This window comes from Euprymna scolopes, chromosome 23 (assembly GCF_053919585.1).
Source record: "Euprymna scolopes isolate OS-2025 chromosome 23, ASM5391958v1, whole genome shotgun sequence".
Taxonomy (NCBI): domain Eukaryota; kingdom Metazoa; phylum Mollusca; class Cephalopoda; order Sepiida; family Sepiolidae; genus Euprymna; species Euprymna scolopes.
In genome coordinates this window covers 39,472,889-39,495,536 of record NC_136504.1, presented here as the reverse complement: position 1 = coordinate 39,495,536, position 22,648 = coordinate 39,472,889, and the positions used below count along the sequence as shown (strand labels likewise).

Genomic DNA, 22,648 nt, shown 5'->3' with positions numbered 1-22,648 from the left:
AAATTAAGCCTTTACTGAAGCTTTATTTAAATGTTCTGTTAAAATATTGATTTTTATAGCACACAAATAAACACACAAACACACACATAAATATATGACAGAAGTAAATAGGTGGAATGGTTACAGTTTCAGAGGGGGTCCATTTTGAAGGTCAATCTGAATGTAGATTTAGTCAGCATTAATCACCACAAATGGTGGGATTCCATTTTTCACTGTTATATGAATGATTGTTAATGTCAGATGTTCAAAGAGTTATTCCCCTGGAAATAACTTCTAGGCGATGGAGACAATTTAAGCCAGACATGATTATTGCTCAGGTGTAAAGTAGATTGACCAATGACCGCCTGTGGAAAACATTAACATTTGATAGAAGAGTGTAGTTTTAAATGTTTATGTTTTCCACAGGTGTTCATTGGTTGATATACTTCATGCCTGTCTTAAATAGTCTCCATATCATGAAAGTAACTTTTCTTTCTCTCTCTCTCTCTCTCTCTCTCTCTCTCTCTCTCTCTCTCTCTCTCTCTCTCTCTCTCTCTCTCATTAATTACATAGCACATACTTCATACAATGCACTGGAGAAGGAAAAAAATGAATATTGTTTCTTCCAGATTGACAACGAGAATCTGAAAGGAATGTTTGTTCTTAATGACAATAAGGATGTCTATTTACTTCTTTCATATTTGTGCATATGTCACCGTCACTGCTGGTTTTTAGTAGTATTAGACGGGGTGAATATTCAGGAGTACTGGAGAAATATACAAAATTATAGGTGACAAGAGTCTGCTGAGTTAAAAAAAAAAAAAAAAAAAAAAAACTTTTAAGTCTATTTTTCATAAATGCTTGCCAGATAATTTTTTTTTTTTTCTTTTTTTTTTTCCTGTAAACTTGTTCCAGGAATATGTTATTAACACAAAATAAGTCTATTATAAAGAGTAGGGGAGAGGAAGGAGGAGACGTGTTGTATTCCCCCCTCCCCACCCTCCCCAAACTGTAAATATTGTCGAGTGTGATGAAAGGGGCGACTCTCATTTGACATATTTTTTGGCTGGAAGCGGTGGGAGTTGCATTGACGGCAAAGGTTTGGTTGGATTCCAGTCTTCATCGTGAATGGATGGCGTCTGCAAATGTTCCAACCGGTTGAGTTGCTGTTGAAGACTTGGGGCACTTGTGAACTTTCTTAGATTCTTATCTGCATTTTTTGTCTTCTGAAAGCAAAAAAAAAAAAAAAAAAAATCCTTTTTTATTTGCATTTGATATATTTCAACAATATCGAAACAAGCCAAACTTTGGAAACATTTTTCCAAAACCACAAAAAATTTGTGCAGAAAACTGTGATTTAATAAAAAGGATCCAAGTTGAACCAAGTGATGCCCCCCCCCCACTCTTTCGTAAGTTGTCTTCGTTTCTATTAAAATAAAAAAGATTTCTGTTCTTTTAAGTTCTTAGAGTGATCTCCCTTGTTTGTTGTTGTCGATAATTGATTGGAAAACAAAGATGGAGGTTTTGATAAACGGCCGTGTGTCTATGATCGGAGTTATGTAAAGAGTAGTGTTACTACAATTAATCGGAATCGGGATTCGGAAAAAATCAGAACTTTTGGGGGTATCAGAATCGGAAAAATTTGTGTCTATTTTCCAGGTGATAAAAACAATTCTTTTGTTTTTTTTTTTATTTAATTTTCTTAAAAACAAAATCTTACACTGCTGGTAACAATAATAAAATAATCAATATTTATTGATTTTTAAACTACCAGTAAAACTAAAATCTATAGATCACCCCCTCCCCACGTGTATGTTTACATTTAAGAAAATATCTGCACATTTAATGTGTGTTTTATGGCAATTAGGAAAAACAACAGCTCTATAGTTAAATGTTTAGAGATTTATAAAGAATCAGAATCAGTAATTTTATCGGAATTGGGAAAAAATATTGGAATCATCCCATCTATATATATAAAAGTGAAAATGTTTGTGTGTGTGTGCGTTTTCGAGTATGTCCGCAAAAGGGTTTTTTCCGAAGCCTTCTTGCTCGGGTCGTTCCTTCTTAAAACTATTTATATTGCGTCTAAATCATAATATCTACGAGTTACGAACGGGGGTCGTGTGAGTATTTAATTTACCCAACTTTGAAAAGTTAAATTTTCAACATTTTTCGATCGCCGCATGTGGATTCGACTTTTACGTATAAAAAAGAAGCGAAGAGACCCGCAGTGAATAAAATACTGCCCCGCACTGAAAGTTGACCTCATTAAGTCGGCAAGTATGGGCACCTGCCAATTCTTAATACTTAGATAAATTCAAACATTTTTCCGTTAAACGTCGCATGTTTTTTTTTCACACTTTATTATTTTCCAACTGCGCCTCGAGGTTCTTCCTACTTACATACCTACCAAAACTTTTTTTTTTTTTTAAACAAACACCCGGGCAACAAATTTTTATTATTCTTTCGTTTTGATTTACCCAAAACCACACACACCTCGAAACACCCGGGCAATGCCGGGTAACCCCCCCCTCCCCGCTCGTCATTAGTAAAGAGTAAATCAACAAGTTGATTGAAGCGGTAATCTTGAGTCTGTAGACTTTCTGGTTTTTTTTTTTTTTACTAACTAGTCACCACTTATGACCAAAAGCCACTCGAGACTAGGCGAAGATGGACAATCATAAGATAAAGCAAGTCTATTTACATAGTATATCTATGACACAAAGCATTACTACTGCCAATCATCATCATCAGTTTAAAATCCATTTTACATGCTGGCATTTGTTGGATGTCTTTAAAATGATGCTAATGTAACTGTAAAAGTTCAGAGTGGATGGAGTAAGTTCAGGCGTCTTCTGCCATCACTAACCAGCAGAGAGTTACCACTGTCAACCAAGAGAAGAATCGATCAGACATGTGTACGCATTGTGATGATGTATGCAAGTGAAATCTGGACAGTGAACGTTGAAGACATGCGTTGCATGGAAAGAAATGATACAAAAACTATACAATGGATGCATAAGGTGTTTTAAGGACAGACTTAGATCTGATGACCTCAGAGGAAGACTACATTTGTGCGTTATAAGGAGATGTGTGTCGAAGAGTAGACTTCGATGATGTTGTGAAAGAATGGATAAGAATTCTTTATTTAGTTGACAAAGAAAAGTAAAGATAGCAGACCCTGTTCACAAGGTAAGGCCAAGGAAAACATGGGAGGAAGTGATAAAAATGAGTTTGAGAGAAAGAGGGATAAAGGAAAGCTAGGTAGAGATAGGTTAGCTTATTAATTTCTTAAAGCCATCTAACACATGTCAACATATAAAATGGACATTAAACAGATGATGATGATGATCATCATCATCATGATGACAACAATGATATGCTGGTTAAATATAAAACACTAGCAGGACACCCGGCATTGCTCGGTCGTAAAATACACTTACATATGATATTTTGATTAATGCAGATTTTGTATTTAATATTATTATATTATATTGAACCCAATATATAGTAATGATTAAAAAAAAAAAAAAAAAAAAACAAGGACTCGTGCACCACAGAGAAGCAAAACCAAAACGTTTAGCTTACAATTTACTTTTTCTTTTGACATTAATGTTTGAGCTATGAAGACATGTTTGCTGCAAGACTAAAAATTTAAATATGAACCAATAGCTATTATGTTATGCATGCATATTCGTAATGCTGGTGTTTGACCTTCACCTAGCAAATTTCATTTTTTTTTTTTAAATTTGCACACTTTTGTACCGATTTTCCCGGGCTAAAACCTAAATATAAAGTTTTAGATGGGTTCAAATACCTTATATATGAAGTTTTATGTCTGTAGATCAAAAACTCTAGGAGGAGTTTGGTAGGCAACATTTTTTTAACAAAAATATATGCGTATATATATGGAAAGAATTTTGTGTTTACTATAAACTTTTTATGCAAATATTACGCAAGTATAAATCATGAAGATTATCTGCATGAATATAATTACACATAATAGTTAACTAAAGATGAAAAAAATAAGAAAACCGATAAAACTAATAGGGAATTAATTAAAATGAATGTTTAAAAGAATATGCAAATTAGCTAGATCTTTTGCTAGTGAATGCAATTCCACGACTCATATATAAGAAAGTTGTATTTTCTTTTTAAATAAAAAGTGTTTTTAATATGAATATAAATGCACACAAAAAAATTTATAGAAGTATAGATTAGTAATAATTTAAATGAAAAAAGGATAAATAAAGGTTTGGCAAGAAATAAGTTACTTAAGAAGTCAGTTTCTTAAATACATCCAACACATGACAGCATGAATATAATAAATGCAGTGGAGGCACTAATTTGCATATGTATTGTGGTGCTTCATTGTTAGCCAATCATAATTCATGTGGTTAAATGCCTTAACAAATTCGTACAAACCTATTTTTATGCAGCCTGTAGTATCTGTTGGCAAACAAAAAGCTTCTGCTTCTCTTTATATGCTTGCGATCTTTTCATGTGATATGCAAGGGAGATGATTCTGGGTTTGAATAAAAAGCCTGATCGTTCAGAAACTCAAATAGTTTGGAGTTGGATGTTGAAGTAGCATGTTTTGGCAGCAGAGTTGAAAGTTTTGACAGCAGAGTTGAAAGTTTTGACAGCAGAGTTGAAAGTTTTGACAGCAGAGTTGAAAGTTTTGACAGCAATGTGTTGAATCTAATCCCGGAAATTGTTACTTGGAAAGTGTAGAATAGTTAACTCTTGATTAATTAACCACAATTCACCTGTGATGAAGGTTTTGTTCAGCACCTTGAAACGTCACATGGAATTGTTTTTATTTTTATGAATGAATAATAGAAGTTGATAGTGGCCAAGAATTAAACCACAATTCACCTGTGATGAAGGTTTTGTTCAGCACCTTGAAACGTCACATGGAATTGTTTTTATTTTTATGAATGAATAATAGAAGTTGATAGTGGCCAAGAATTAAACCACAATTCACCTGTGATGAAGGTTTTGTTCAGCACCTTGAAACGTCACATGGAATTGTTTTTATTTTTATGAATGAATAATAGAAGTTGATAGTGGCCAAGAATTAAACCACAGTAGTGAACTACCCAATCGACTACTCTTGTAAACATGCACTAGAATGCATGTTTACAATGCATGCAAATAACAGACTGAATACTGAGAAATAGATTAGACAAGAGAAAAAACGTATTTTGAAATATCTCTGATATTGGGGTGGAACACCCAGAATTTGACCACTTGAAATTTATAATGATGGTAACAGCACAAGAGTCGATATGATAAAGACAACTCATTACATCTGGACTTCCTGTAAATGTATACTCCTGTTAACTCTACTTCCTTGTTGTCTTATCCATTTTTTATCCTTTAAGGAAAAAATCAGATATGAATAAGTTTTTGATTGATAACGTTATACAAGAGAAAAATTTACTTCTTGATGGTCGTATGTCCCAAAAACATGATATCAATGCGGGTGTGCTTCAGATGTGAATTTCTGAACCTTTATTATTCTTGCTATTCATAAAGTGCCTCCCTGATAAAATTCTATCTGAGATGAGTATATTTGCTAATGACACCATGCTCTGTAATAGACATGATGGAAAAACAAAGTGTACACATACCAAGATAGTGGCCAAAACTTTAAAAAAAATAATAATAATAATCTAAGATCTGTAGTGAAATGTGGATGTAAATGAATGATAACATTTAATGCTGCTAAGACTAAGCTTCTTTCCTTTAACAATTACAAGAAATTTTCTCAACCACCGATTGCTATGACTCATAACACTATCTGAGAAGTCATCATTCAAATTTATTGGCTTTTCACAGGCAATATGAATTGGAAGACACTACTTTTTTTTTTACATAGGAATCACCACTTATCAAGGCCAAGAAGCCACTCGAGGATAAGGGTTAGAGAGTGTACAATAGACAATTGGACAATATAGTAATGGAAATTTGGTAAATTTGTTAACTTATATGGAACGGCTCATCAAATACTTGTATACATTAGACTTGAAGACAACCACATTGTAGTCAGTTGGAAAGCAGGAAGGTGGTTTCTCTCTACCGTGCTAGAAAACTATGCACACTTGACAGTATCATATATCTCTACAAAGCCACCATTCGCCCATGCATGGAGTATTGTTACAAAATCTGGACTAGTTCATCTCCCTCTTAGACGGGGTCCAAAGACGAGTCTCCAATCTAGTAGATCCCGCATTATCAACTAAGTTCTAATTTCTGTCCCATCACCACAATGTTGCATCCCTGTGCTCGTTTTATAAGCACTTTAATGGAACATGCTCGGATGAGCACATAGCACTTGTTACCCCTAACATAAATACCCCCTAGTAACTTTACACACAGCAAAATCCAACATCTTCTCTGAAGAGACCCTGAGATGCCGGAAAGTTTTCTCAACTAATAGTTTACTCCTTATGACTGTTAGATTTTGGAATTCCATCCTTGTTTCCTGCTCCCCTGCCTGTACAGACATGCAGAAGTTTAAATGTAATGTGAACAGACATCTCATTGCTCATTTCTCTATATAGTGCCCCTGTAGACATGGTCCTAAAACGTAATCCCTGATGTCCAAGTTTTGCTTAGCATGAATAATAAGAGTAAAAGAAAAAAAGATCAAAATACGAACCTTGTTTATCAAAGGGTTAATCACACCAACTTGTGGGCTTGATCCAAAGATTTTGTTAAAATTGGTTTCTCTGTTGATCAATTCCATTTGGAAGAATCGCTTTTCGTCCTGCAAAGAAAAAAAAATATCCATCGATTACAATTTTAAAAACAAAAGAAAAACAAAAGTACATTATCAAATTCTTGTTTCGTTTAAAAACAAGTTAAATTATTTCGCTTGTGTAAGCATCATACAGTTGAAAAAAAAAGTTTCAGATAAAAGAGTGATCTACTCCTGTGTTTAATAGTACGTGGGAGTTATTTTCCCCTGATATAGCAAGTACCAAGGAGTTATCTGCCCTTTCGGATTACACAAGAAAAGAGAGCAGCCATTTTTACTTTACAATTTTAACTTTTTTTCATTCACTTTTTTATTACTCATCCAAAACAAATATTTTATTGGTTATTTTATTCCTTTTATACTTTATTAAGTACATTTGAGAATATTTTTTCTTATTAATATGTTGGAAATTAAATACACTTGGAATTTATCCTGTTTTCATTATCCCAAGTATTCTCTGTATAGGTATCATACACACCTATTTGTAGTGAATTGAAGAAAAAATAATCAAGTAAGAATATAAATTTTATTATTTTGCTAGCAGCATGGGTGCCCGGCGTTGCCCGGGGGTTTTGGGGGTGTATGCTGAGCAAAAAAAACAAAACAAAAAAAACGGTCAATTTTAAATTTGACCCCTATTATGACCCCTTAACATTTATTGTTTTGGGCTCCAATCAAGTTATTAAGTTAGATCCATGTCCAAAGAACCTATATCTAAAATTTCAAGTGTTTAGACCCAAAATTGTCGGAGGAGTTTGGTAGAGTTCTCAAAGGTCAAATTGTTGAACTTTGACTCCTTAACAGCCAAATTTCTGGCCGAAAACCGATCACATAGATTTTCCCAAATCTCAGTACTCGGTATATCAAATTTCGAGTCTGTAGACTAAAAATTGACAGAGTTATTGCGTAGGGAAATGTACACAGACACACACACTTTCACTTTTATAGATATATAGATTTGTAATTAGATCAAAAACTCTTGTGTTAAGCCAGAGACAAATTTGATAGGGGAACAGGTTTAGTCGTCGATGATCGACCAGGTTGAAGATAATATAGGATTGTATGGTATCAGTAATCTAAAGTGACCTGACACACATAAACATACAAAAAACTAGTTGTTATTATCTATTATATAAAGGGCAAACGTCTGCGTGTATGTATGTGTGTCTGTTTATATGTTTTCACTAAAACTTTCCAAATACAATTCAAATAAGAATAATTCCAATACTGCCTAAAAGGTCAGAGACTCAGACGCATAATATGTGAAATTTATAACAAAATATTCACTTTTTTCTACTTTAACAACTGCAGAATCTGAGGGGGGAGGTATGTAAAATCGTCTTTTTCTAAACGATTTTAACATCTGCGCATGCATGAACCGTTCATCTCTTGGATATGTCAAGTACATAAATTCACAATGTCATAGCTGTTTTAGACAGCTGTCTCATAACTATATGTAGAACACAACATCCAGCACCGACACAAACATAGAATCTAACAATGCTTGAGAAATTTTCTTGAAAATATTTGGGAAACTCACATCTACCATCTTGTGCAATACACTATGTTCAGAAATAAATATGCATAATTGAAAATTATTGAAGTTCCGTCAATATCGTCATCGTTATTTATTTTACTACATATACCTTTTTTTTTGTTTTGTTTTTGTTTTTACAAAGGAGTTACCACATCAAGGCCCGGAGACCATTCAAGTTAATGAGTGTACAGTAGTGAATGGGAAAATGTTGTAATAACCGTTAGTAGTGGAAATTTGGTCAATTGAATTACTTAAGGGTTGGCTCATCAAGAACTTGTTAACATTAGACTTGAAGACAATGATATATTATCAGTTGGAAAGCAGGAAAATAGAAGTTCAACAGGTGTGCAGTTCTAAGATACAGATAAAGAGTGGGGAAAATTATTAATAGTGGTTTCAGCTAGACGAGTGTTTTTGTAAAAGTCAGGTCGGGGGGGGGGGGCCATAGATTGGAGCTCAGACGAGCACTTGCCACGAAAATAACAATAAAGCAAAGACAGGCTCATAACGGCTCTTCTGTGGAAAAGAGGTTGCAGGGAAGAGAAAAAAAGGATATCCTCCATTAAGCTACAAAGTCTATTTTGAACTTGTCAAGGCAGGATAAACTGCTTCTAGGAGCTCTTGCCCAAATGTTGCAACAGTACTCCATCCTTGGACATGCTAGGCTTTTATGTAGGTAGAGAATTGCATCAGGAGTGAGATATCTACTGGAACGGTAGAACGATCCCACCATTTTTCTAGAAGCCTTGGCAATAGATTTGATGTATGTGTTCCATCTTAAATCAGGAGTAAAGGTCAGACTTAGAAACTTGTCAAAACATGGAGCCTCCCTAAGATGAGAGCCATTAATTTCAATTCATGGCAGATGGGGATCAGAGCATTGATGACGGAAAGATATAAGCTTGGTTTAAGATGCATAAAAATTAAGCAGCCACCTCTTTTACCATTTCACCATGTGATCAAGAACAGAGAAGAGAGAATCAGAGAGAACTTGGTTATTTACAGCCTTCAAAATGTTGTCATAGATGATAGTGTCGTCAGCATAATCAAATGATCTTAGGATGTCATTTGGAAGATCATTGATCTAAATCAGGCAGAGAGTTGGACCCAGGATTGACCCCTGAGGGAGTCAAGCATTAATGCTGTGAGATTTCTACATCAGCCACTACTCTTATGAACCTGTCAGAGAGAAATGATTTCTGCCCATCAACCACTACTCTTATGAACTTATCAGAAAGAAATAATTTAATAATTAAAAAGACATTTCCAGCTATACCGTAGCTGGAGATTTTGTAGAGTAGACCTTTATGTCATACTCTATCAAAGGCCTTTGATGTGTCAAGGGCAATTGCCCTAGAAAGGAAGCCTTCATCAAGTGATTCACTAATCCCATGAGATATAACTGTTAGCACATCGGCTGTAGATCTAGCAGAAGGTAAACCATATTGCATGCAAATGAGGAGGTTATTTTTGCTGAAGTATGTAACTACTTCTCTATTTAACACAGATTCCAGCAACTTACTCATGACATTTTTCATTATTTTAACTGTCGAGTATATATTAGTTAATATCTTATGTTTTTAGATAAAGTGATGTGGTTCTCGATTGATTAACCATGTCTAACTGTGTCGGATATATACTCGAAAGTCAAAACAATGATAAGAATATTCTCTTGTCATAGCCCTACTCATGACGCAAAGGAGACTGATTGGTCTGTATTGAGAGGGAGATGATCGATCATATGAATTTTTAAATACGGGGCATACTGATGAGATTTTTCAGGGTGTTGGGAAACAATTCTCCTTAAGACACTGCTTAAACAGCTTGGTAAGTATGGGAACTAGTTCTGGTTGAAGCTATTTTAGCACTATAATAGGAATGCCGTCGGGTCAGTTGTTTTAATGGAATCAAGGTTTTTGATTAGCTTGGCAACATCATGTACAGATATTTGTATGTTACATAGCATGTTTTCAGACACAGAAGGAAATACAGTCCTGATTACATAAGGTAGAATTAGCTGCAAAGTTTTTGACAAAGAGTTTAGCTTTATCCGATGCTGATGAAATTATCTCAGGTCCATTGATGATATTTGGGATAGAGCACACACTTCTATTCAGGACCCTGTTTGTTATTTGCCAAAAGTGATGATAGGAAGCCATTGCTCAGCTATTTTGGACTTGACAGACTGAGCATACAACTCTCTCGCATTCTTTATTACACTTTTACAGTGGTTGCTGGCAGTCCTGAAGGCAGCTTTAGTCTCAGTATATCTATTCGGTTGGAAGCGACGGAAATAGTGATTTTTGTGCGCAATGGCAGCAGCACATTCTGGGGAGCACCACGGCTGGCTGTTAGGTTTTTGCTGGAAGTTTTTGGAGGGTATGAAGCGGTCTATACCTACAATTAACCATTCCATCAGGTCTGATACTATGGAGAACAAGTTCTTTTCAAACAGAGTTAGATCTTATATTATATAACTATAACTACATTGTGATAGCCCTCAAACACAACCCTTTCACAAATAAACATACACTTAACTTATATATATATATATGCAAATGGGTTTTCAATAAATATTTCTTTGGAAGTCGATACAAATTCAAAAAACAAAAACACTTTTTTATGTACCATTCAGGACATGAAAAAAAATTGAAATCTTAGGAAGATCTCCGCCATTCCAGTAATTAAAGTAGCAACCAGACTCATGCAAAAGAATTTCAAAAAAATATCTGGCAAATATACCCAGTGAACCAAGTACAAGAGAGATACAAACAATTGCACTTAAAGGGATGGTTCAAATCTTGAAAAGATCTCTCGGTTAGAATGTATAAGATAATGAGTGAATGACTGACACCCAGAGCTAGAACAAAACCAAAAGAAAATTTAATTAAATTAAAAAAAAAGGGGGGGGGCTGAATTTTGTCTTTCTAAAAACCTGAAACTTTTTCATCTGTAACTCTCTGTCAGTGATGCTGTTTCGAAGTTTGCAGATCTCTTCCAGATCTTCTGGTCGAGATTCTCTGTTCTTAAATCGTTCCTCACACTGCAGCACTCTAAAATTCAGAAAAAAAATTTTTTTTTTTTAAATTCCAATGGCTGTTGGTGAAAGTCATATGGCAAAAATACATTCACCACAATAAAAAATAAATTAAATATTAACAAGTTTACATTTTTTAAAATATAATTTTTATAATCTTAATCACTTTTGCCAGAATGTTTGTTTTCGTTTTTTTTTTTTCTTTCTTGAAAACGAATTTTTAATTTAGTTTTTAAATATATAATTGTTGATTAAAAAAAACTCTCACAAATTAAGTGATTATTCACTTAATTTGTACATGCAATGTTGAACAAAATACATCCAGTTTAATTAATTATTGCTAAGAACGGAGGCATCGACTACTGCTGACATCTTTTTTTTAATACTCCAACAAATAAATTTTACAATTTTAAAAAATAGGTTGCTTCACATATACCGCATAAACTAACAGGAACGATGTCATAATTTTAATATCTGTAAATATAATAAAATTAAAATGGTCACTGAATTAGAAAAAAAAAAAAAAAATAGTAAGCTAATGAGATATCGTTTTGCAAACGAATATGCAAATTGTTTTCAAGGTTTGTATTTTGGATTTTATTTTATGACTACAACGGGATTGATTATTGTGGCCTTTTACCAACCTATGAACAAATTTTTTTTTTATTATTATTATACTGTAACATAGTACAGATGCGTGGATTTAAATGCATTGTGATATGATGTCACCAGGAAAGAAAAAAAAGACAATAAACAAAGGGAAAGAGAATGATCACATGAGAGACATGGATAACGTTAAAGATCTCGTGAGAAATGTGGCTAACGTTCGAGATCACATGAAAGACACGAAGGGTGCTCGAGAAGACTATCACGTAAGAGACGTCACAGCTATAAAAAGGGAATAAGGAAATAAATGTTGTTGTTACAAAGAACAAGCGAGTTGGAGTTATTTCTTATTCTTTGTCTTGGTCTCCTTTGCGACTGAAACTGGACAAAACGTGTGTTGGTTCCAGAACAACGTTACAGAAGATATGGTGTTCACAGATGATAAAATGCCTCTCAGAGCAAGGGATGAGAGCACAAACAAAATAAGAGTGGGGATTTCTGTTTTAAACTGATGATGCTTTTCTTTTTTTTTCTTCTTTTTTTTCTCAAGTTACGAACGTGTACGACGAAATTTATTTGTTCTAGTCTTTGGCAGAAGATTTTTTAATTTTACATCAATATTATATTTGAAAAAAAAAAGTTACTTTAAACAAAAACTTTTTTACCATCTGAAATGAAATACATAAAAACTATGTGATTATTCTGAAAATATGAAATTATACGTTTCATCACTTCAATGAGGGAACTTAATTTTTATAATAAAGATAAATACTATTATTGCTAAGAATCTGAATTAATTTAATGTTTTCGTTAATTTTTTTTAATTAGTTTCCATCTGTAAAACAATATAAAAAATTAAAAAAAAAAAAAGAAAGTGTTTTAGTAAGGCCAATAACTTTGTTTTACTATAGAGTTGCTTCCCTTGCATCAACGTATTACAGTTTTACAGAATTTGAACCTAACCAAACAGATAAACTAAATCTGAAACTTAGGTTACTTTAGCGGTTTTACTAAATACGTACGACTAAAAATTATGTACGATCAATGTACGACTAATTTCCACTGCTGCTGATTAAAGCAACTTCGACGCAGGTGATCGACTGAGTCTATCAACGTAACATATCGTAAAACAATATTGTAATAAAGAATAAAAACGAATTTACTCTAAAGTTTCGAGAGGTTATTTTTGGCAAATATCTTTTGAAGTCCATACCTAAAACAATATTTACTAAAGAAATTTTTCCTCGAGTGGTCTCTGGCCTTGATAAGTGGTTATGCCTATGTATAAAAAAAAGAAGAAAAGAAAACTCCTGATTTTTATTAAATATTCTCTCTTACACGAGTGATCTGATTCCGTTAGCGCAAAAAATGTTATTAAACTAAACAATAAAACGAATTAGTCCCGATTATTTTTGGCAAATTCTTAAAGACTGAGACTTTTTTTTTCAATCCAGTGTACCACTTTTTTTTTTTATCTTTGTAAAATAAATAAGTTTATTTCTTTATTATTGAAATAATAATAAAAAAAAATGAGGCGCACCTACGAGAGTGCCCCCTTTTTTTTTACCCATTTTTTTTTTTTTTTCGACAATTATCGTAGATTGCAGACTTTAGTATGATTAACAGAAAAACATTTCCTAAAAAATAATTTTTATGACTTTTAAGAAGGGGGTTTACTTTCTCATTATACTTGGCCTGTTCTTCAGATGCTGCATTGCTGCAGTGCTGCACTTCCATTTCTCGTTCTCTTTCAGTGGAGGAGAAATCCTTCACGATTGAGACAATTTTTATTTTTGTACCTTTTCTCCACGTTAAAAAACGACCCTGGTGTCTAACTCTGTCCCGTGGGGAGGCATTGTAAATAGGTACTTTCTCGTTATAACGTCCTAATCACGTGACACATCGGTAAAGAAATGGACAGTAAGTCAAGTAGCAATGAAGTCATCAAATTTATTTTACTTTTTTTATTTTTTAGTTTTTCTGTTAATATGGTATTTAAGTCTGTAATCTATGATAATCGTCAAAAAAAAAAAAAAAAAAAAAAACTTGAAAAAAGGTGTAAAACACGCATTTTTAGGGGGGTGAGCACTCTCGTATAGGTCCGCCAAAAATGAATTCAGTCACAGTCATAACTTTCAGCCAAGAGTCTTTTTTTTGGGGGGGAGGGGATAGCAAGTTAAATTTTACAAGTGACTTTTTTCTTTAAAATTTGAATTTTGTAACACAATAACAATGTAACATCGAAAATCTTCGTAAAATGTAGTAGAAATCCTTAAAGACTGAGACAATGTTTCCATTCCAGATTTTTTCTTTTGGGGGAACTACTTTTCCTCACATCTAAAACATTAGCGTTTAACTGCCCTCTTGGGGAGGTAAGTAAATAACTACCATTTTAAAAATTATTTTCTGTTTTTTTTTCTTTTCTTTGCTTTTATTTTTTAAATAATATTGCATTAAGTTCCGTTTTATTAGAATGCAACTCTGGTTCATTTTTAAAAAATAAACATTTTTAAAATATTTTTTTCAAAGTTGCTTTGACTAATTAAACTCTTAACGACTGAGAATTATTTTTTTCCAATACAATGTGCCAAATAATTATCTCAGTCTTTTAGGATTTAATTAGACGGACATAAAATCATGTTTAATTTTTAGTCGTGCATAATTAGTAAAATCAAGGCACGACTGATCTAAAAACATAAACTTGTTTATTTTTTTACACAGATTTTTAACAAAATAAAAATGGACACAGAATTGGAAAAAAAAAATTGTTTCAGTTTTTAAGAAGTTCATTATGTAAATAAATACTTATGTATCATTTTACTTTCTGCCTTAAGAGAAAATATTTTTAAATAATTTATTTTTTATTTATACTTTTTATATGAATCTAAAAATATATTTGTCAAAAAATAACCTCTCAACTGAAACTTGTGAGTAAATTCATTTTATTTTTAATTTCAATAATACCACAACAGATTCTTACAATATTTTGCGCTGATAAACCCAGTAGTTCGTCAGTGTCGACGTTGCTTTAATAGCAAATCAGCAGCAGGAGCAAATAAGCGTACATTTTTAGTAAACTGCCTTATGTATGACTAAAATTTGGCATGACTAAAATGTCCGATTCGGCTCCTGCTGATTCAAGCATCTTTACAAGGTTTTATATAACAAACAGCAGGCCAATCAGTCGTACATTGATTGGGCATGATTTTAGTTGTACATTTTTAGTAAAACCCGTTAGTTTAGAGTTAGTTCAATTCAAATTCTGTAGAGCATCAAATACTTCTTTTAAGTCAAAAAATTAACTTACTCCATATTAAGAACGGATATTTTATTTTTCAACATTTCTTGAGCCCAGTTGAATTCAGTGACGAGTTGCTGCATTTCTGCACAGTGATCTTCCTGGAGATTCTCTTTCTCTTTTTGTGATTCAGCCAACAACCTTTCCTCCAATTCCCTGCATTCATAATAAATGACAACAGACATTTAAAAAAAAATTAATTTGTTCTGTTCCTTTTATATATATATATATATATATATATATATATATATATATATAAAGAAGCGTCCATTCTTGTCAAAAATTCACCCTATATACCATAATGTGCTGCAACGTTGCGTAGACAGCAGTCGCTGCAGTGAAATAGAGAGAGGAGCAGTAGGAGGTAGCAGAACTAGTGATGTCACACGGAGATAGCAACAGGAGCAGTAAGACAGAGAGAGTGAAGGGGGAAAGATGTTACGGCATGAACAGTAGACAGAAGAGAGCAGACGACAATGAATTCCTGCTAACCAGTGACAGCTCTGTCAAAATTTGTTATGTAAAATGGAAAGCACAGACAGGAAATAAAAATGTCTTTCGAAAAAAGTGAGTTCAAAGTATTTCTTTTATTTGTCTGGCACTTCAATGGGGTCAACAGATGAGAGGAAGAACGAAATGAGTATGCCTACATTAACATTACACCTATATTACAAAACAAAAATAAAAAAAAATCTATGATGTAGGTACCCGTGATGAAACAGAAATATATTCCAAAAATCATATAAATATTTTCATTAAGAAAATAATTTTTATGCAATTAATGGGAATCCGTAGACATTACAACAAAAATCTTGCAAGTTTGAATTAATGAGTTATCTCCCTTGTTTCTGGGGATTATTTTCAAAGTGGCGACGCAAGACAGTCGCTCCTCTCTTACTCATAATATTTGATCTTCTTAGTTAAAAATAAGGTTACTTTATCAATTGACGTGATTTTTGGAATATGATATTTTCGTACCATCACAGGATCATACATGACAGAGAATTTTTCTTTATTTTTGGTTTTTATTTTTAAAATGGATGAAATTCTGAACACGATTGAAGCGTCTTATTTTGTTAACAGACCAATCGCTATTGAGTCATAAACTCGTGCACTTGCATTTCAATAAAAAAAAAACAAGGAATTTTTAATTTTATTTTAAAATTTTACCCATCACAAATTAAAACTGATGGAGTGTCGCTGCAGATTTGAAATGGAAGAACACATATATGGTGTGCTGCTAAGGTTGCCAGAAAAATAGTTGCATCAATTCGTTGCTCCAGAAAGTAACTGACATCAGATGCAATCTTTTACCTATATAAGATGCAATGCTTTACCTGTATAAGAGCCAAGTACGTCCTAGGATGGATTATGGTTACCGCATCTGGGCAAGAGCTGCTTGAATACCTATCCTGCTTGGCAGAGTTCAAAATAGACTTTGTAGCCTAGTAGGGGATGCCTGTTAAGTTTTGAGACATTTGTGTCGAACAAAGATGGCGGCGTAATTCAGATCAGTAACCAAAATGGCGACCAAGAATCAAATGCGGTCCGTCGCGTAGTTAACCTCTTAAGTTCTGAGATATTATGTTGAACAAAGATGGCGGCGTAGTTCAGATCAGTAACCAAGATGGGAGCGAAGTATTAAATGTGGTCCATGACGTAGCAAATAGCGAACTGATTGAATCCAAAATTCGACGATTTTTATAATAATTTTGCAACGTTTTGATTGGTTGCTTAGCACAGCCGTTGGTTATAAAAATGATTGGCGAATCTATTCGTCTCATACTCCCCATCACAAGTCAAAAACATTTTACATTGCCCTTTTCTCTTCCCTGCAACCTTTTTCCCACAGAAGAGATGCTGCGAGCATGTCTCTGCTCTATCATTGTTTTCATAACAAGTGCTCGTCTGAGCTCCAATCTATGCCCCCCCCCCTTGCCAAACTTTTACCAAAAACACTCGTTTAGGTGAAACCACTATCAATAATTTCTCCTACTCTTTATCCGTGCCTAAGCCTAAACATGGATTCCATGAACGAAATTTTATTCTCAGAACTGCACGCCTGTGGAACTCCGTTTCATTTGCCTGCTTTCCAGTTAACTATGATATGGTTGTCTTCAAGTCTAACGTAAACAAGTTCTTAATAAGCCGTCCCCTTAAGTAATCTAATTTACCAAATTTCCACTATTAATGATTGCTACGATATTGTTCCATTGACTACCATACAAGCATTAACCTTTATCCTTAAGTGGCCTTCGAGCCTTCATAAGAGGTGACTCCTTTGTGAAAAAAAAAAAAGTCAGATATGTCCAAAGATGGAGAATGGCTGTAAAATCTAGAGAAGTGCAGCTGCGAGCACTCTTTCTTCCCTTATCAGAGTATAAAATCGGGTGCAATTGCACTAGAGGGGAATTCAGGCCTGTTTCAAATGGATATCACATTTAAAATTGTCGCCGACAAGTGTTTTTTTTGTATTAAAATCTTTATTATCCAATGTATTCTGTATTGTTATCACTGGTCGCCATATTTGTTTTTGCGTGCACATCCAATTTCTGCGACAATTTTAAATGTGACATTCATTCAAAATAGACGCGAATACCTTCAGAAAAATAAACTTTTTAAAAGTATCTTTAGTTGGTATTCTAGCGCACACTGACCTAAAATCAACTCTGAAATCTAACAGAAAATTAACTCTGAAATCTCTTCTCCCTTTCGTATGTTGCTAGTCTCTCTCTGCTTTATTTTCGTTTTTATGGAATGTGCTCGACTCAACTCTAATTCCTTCTTGGAAGACATTCATAGCAAGAATTCGTTTTTCTACCACAATGAAAAAAAAAAAAGAAAAAAAAAAGACTTTCTTTTTTTTTCCTCGACATGCCTATCACTAGACGGAATTTCTCTGAACAAAACTTCTTTACAAGGGCTTCCCGTATGTGGAACACGTTGCTGAGGCACTGCTTCCCTGCAGTTTATAACAGTCATTTACAAATATAAGATCAACAAATACTTATATATATTATTTGATTGGAATTCATTATTAAGATGAGTATTGTTTGTTATTTATTTATTTCGGACTATTATTTTCATCTTTCTTAGTTGTTTCATGACGTTTCGGCAAACTATTCCTCTGGCCTTCATCAGGTGGTAACCGCGACAGGATAGGAACTCCGAATCTCCTAACTGCATTCTCAGCAATTACTGCCATCCATAGTTGTTGTCGTCTCACCACGTTTTTTGGCCAAGTAAGCCTCTGGCCGGGTTTGGGTAGGATTGAGTGGCGCAGTGGATAGAGACGTTGAATCTCTATGGTTCCAGGTAAGAATTGTCTGAAGATAGTGGTTTCAGTTTAATTGTCCGCAATAAATAATAACAAATACTTGTCATAAACTGTCCTATGAATACTCAAACCTAGTTCATACCATTGGTTGCTTCTCATCTTGCAGCTGACATTTTTTCCATTTCATTAACTCTTATCCATCCTCGAATGGCTTTTACTTAGGGTTTGTGCTCCAGAATTTATTTTTCTACAAAGTCGTCACTATTCTTTATGCACTTTTGCCAGCTTCTTTTGATGACTCAACTGTAAAAGTTTAAAGAGCGCGTTATCACTCACATCTCTGAAATCAATGAACCCATCTCTTAACTGTGCTGACATCAACTGCATCAGCATCATAAAGGTTCAAGCGCCGGTGAATGTTGATTGATTCAATTTTTTTCTGCATCATAACAATGCGATCTGCAATCCCCTCTGATTCATTCAGGCGAAATAAAAAATAGGAGACATTACTTTTGGAATTCCCCTTGTATTAAGGATGATTTTAAAATAAGTATTTAAAAAAAACTGGAGAGTGTAAAACTTAAATGACGAACCGTAGTTTATGCTGGTGTTCAATTTTGGCCTCCTCAAAATCTTTCTTTTTTCCATCCAATTCTGTCAATAATTCGTTGATGGTCTTTTGGAATTTCTCAACTTCAGATGTTAAATCGGTCGCATGTTTTTCCTGCTTTTCAATCACTTTCCTCAATTTTTCAGTTTCCTTTAGGTAATCTTTATCCTGTAATGCACAGATAAACAATTAAGTTAGAATTAAAATTCAATGAAGGATATCTGGTTATTTTCACTACTGCGTACAGTGATCAACTCAGGTAGTGGTCACTGGATGTGTGTTGTTTTGGATTTTAACAGTAACATTCAGAAGCAGAATGCAATTCATTATCATTTGATCCGGATACTTCTATGAATATATTCTAAATTAATAATTACTTGATAAAATTGTCCACCATATTTAAAAAAACAAAAACAAAAAGAAACTAACTTTGATTAAACAAATCAGTTTAAACATTATTATAAAACAATTAGCCATTTTTCTGCATTCAATCCAGTGTAGATATGTGTTTGAATTTCATCTTTTTTTTTTTTTTTTTTTTTTTTTTTTTTGCATTGAAATTATCAAACCTGAAAGTTCTTGGATTAGCATATTTAAAACAGTTGAGGTAGTAGGGTCAGTTAACAAGGGATCTTTGGTAATATTATATGGATACTGTATAGCTATAAGAGTTATCTGTCTCTGACAATAGCAGGACAACCAGAGTGATCTCCCATGGGCAGGAAGGAACTAGAGTGACCTTACCCGATTTCTATAAATACTGTAAAATGTTAAAGAGCAGTCACGAGTCAGGAGAGTATAATTGAATAGACCATGAATTTTTCAGCAAATTATTTCTTTCTTAACACGGTACATCTACACAGGAGTTTAAACGGAAATATAAGTCATTCCACTTTCCAACTAAATAAATTTTTATTTATATTCAATTTTCATTCAATAAACAAGGTAAGAAAAAATGGACTGGTACTATTAGATCAGACCATCAAACATCATTATTCCCCCCCCCCCTTTTGCAAAATTCAATCATGTTCTGCAAAGGTAAAAACAAAAGCAACAATTTGTCCTATACAAAAAATAAATAAAATTATGCATAATTATGAATAAGCATAATTAAAAAAAAAAAAAATGATTGGATTCAGCATTAAATGACCCGAAAAGTGTCGATATGCCATAAAATAAAACAACCAAACAAAACTCCATAAATAAACATTTGAAGATATAAACAACTAAAAGCATAAAACATTTTTTCCAGATCTGGAAAGTGTTAACAACACTTTCCAGATCTGGAAAAAGCTTTTATACTTAAAAAAAAAAAAAGACTAAGGTTAACAGGCATATCACGCGACTACCTTAACATCTAACCCAAGAATTCTAATCCATTCTTCCAAAATCAAAGTATTTTTTTCTGCATAGATCTCATTATACTGTTTAGATTTAATCTTTCTCTGAGCTCCTCCGATCTAAGCCTGTCTTTAAAATTCAAATTACACATTTGTTCTACTTAGCTTCCCCCCATGAATTGAACCTACTACTTTAACTGCTCTTCATTTACTAACCCCAAAACTTATCCATACTATCAAGTCTATTCTTTTGTACATGTCTCTCTATATTGTCCAGATTTGATTTTCCTCTGAAGTCATCAGATCTACGCTTGTCTTTAAGACTCGCATTACACGTCCATCGTATAAGTCTTAGGTTATAGTCAGCTAATAAACTTCTTAATTTCCGGCATGGCTGCTATCAGAAGTGATGAAAAGTCAAATCAGTTCTTTTGTTTTCATTGTTCTTCAGTATTCCTATTGTGAAGCGATTTACTAAAATATGAAAAAAAAAAGAGCATTATTGAAAAATATGCACTAAAAATTAACAAAATTGTACAGATGAAAATAACACAATAAGTTTATTTGCACTTGTAATAACAAAATTAAGGATAATTTTTTCAAAGATGGAAGGTCACACATTTCGCAACATTTTCAGGTTTTCAAATTTTCTCATTTAAATTTATGAATTCAAATTTCAAATTTTCTCATTTAAATTCATAAAAAAAATGTTTTCTAAAATGTGTGAATTTCCATTTCTTAAATTTCATGCTTAAACCAAGCAATTACCCACACAGATTTCAAACAGCACTGATAGGAGACGTATTTTCTTTTCAGGAGGCTTTAACATAACATAACAACATTAGGAAGAAAAAGAAAGAAAAAAAATTAATCCAACTGACCTTTCCTTGATAAAGTCAGGTTATTGGCAAAAATTCGGACTTTAACAACAACAACAAAAGTAAATAAAAATAATTTTATCATTTCACAACATTTTCAGGTTTTCAAATTTTCTCATTTAAATAATTAAGTTTTTATTTTATTTAAAATTTTATAGGAAATATGTTTATCATATTATCAAAAATATGTATTTTTTTTAATTTTAAAAACAAAGGTTTTTTATTTGAATTTATATAAATACATTTTAATGAAAGTGTAAAAATAAAATTATTGAAATCAAAATAACAAAATTTCAAACGTCATAGAAAAACGTATCTAATATATAATATTTTTGCAAAATAGTCTAAGATTTTTAAAAGTATTTTTAATAAATTTTTAAAAGGAAATAAAACTAATTCCAATAATTCTTAATCAACATAAGACCAAAAAAAACTTTTCAATGATTTTATAATAAAAAAGAAAGATCGGAAGAACGTAATTAAATAAAAAAAATTTTTTTTAAAAGTACCTGCACAGGTGAGATATAGGTGTGAGAGAAAAAAAGGAACTGATTTGCCTTGTCACCGCTTCCGGTAGCAGCCATGCCAGAAGTTAGGAAGTAAAAAGACATAGCATAACATGTGACTGAAGCCGAAATTGAACTCACTACATGAGTTTGTAGTGCAATTCAAATCTTGTCTGAATACTTGATACTTCCAGGAGTATCAAGGGTATTTTTCAGCATGACGACATCACTAGATGGATTGCTTACCACGGCTTAAGAGAGGCCCATCTACCCTCGAGAGAAGGATAGGCCACAGCAGTTTTCCAACCTGATATTTTACCTCATGGTACATACAGCATCACGCCTTCCCAAATGGTAGTGGGCAAGTCCGACATTGCTTAACTTCGGTGATCGGGTGAAAACCAGTGTGTCAACGTGATTGTGCTGTATATGTTAAGAAGTATGTTAGCGGACTATAACCGATTCTTATATCATTTCTCTCCATGCAATGCATATCCTCAACCCACACTGACCAGATTTCACTTCTATATACCATCACACTGCCTACACATGCCTGACAAACGCTTCCCTTGCTCAACGAAGTTGTAACACTCTGCTGGTTAATTATGGCAAAGTTCTCTGAACTTGCTCCATTCATTCCTAATTATTCCAATTGCATTAACACCTTCTCCACCTTGTGCTCCAATGATATCACACAGTTAACAAGACTCAACAACCTCAAATAGCTTTGCTATCCAAATATAGTTTCTTCACATCTTCCGTCTTCATTGTTTTATACTCCTTGCACATAAACTGGTTCAAGAACCACCACCAC

At 33.3% G+C, this 22,648-nt stretch overlaps 1 protein-coding gene across 1 annotated transcript in view; it reads right to left on the bottom strand.

Annotated features, from left to right (window-relative positions):
• Positions 1-792: 792 nt before the first annotated feature.
• LOC145245846 (uncharacterized) overlaps positions 793-22,648 on the bottom strand; it is a 332,738-nt gene continuing 310,882 nt past the window's right edge. The window contains exons 15-19 of the mRNA XM_080107508.1: positions 19,094-19,278; positions 15,233-15,379; positions 11,218-11,335; positions 6,647-6,754; positions 793-1,205 (exon numbers count right to left, since the gene is read on the bottom strand). Of these exons, the coding sequence (XP_079963634.1) occupies positions 1,026-1,205; positions 6,647-6,754; positions 11,218-11,335; positions 15,233-15,379; positions 19,094-19,278 (738 nt within the window). The 3' untranslated portion in view covers positions 793-1,025. The remainder of the gene's footprint in view (positions 1,206-6,646; positions 6,755-11,217; positions 11,336-15,232; positions 15,380-19,093; positions 19,279-22,648) is intronic.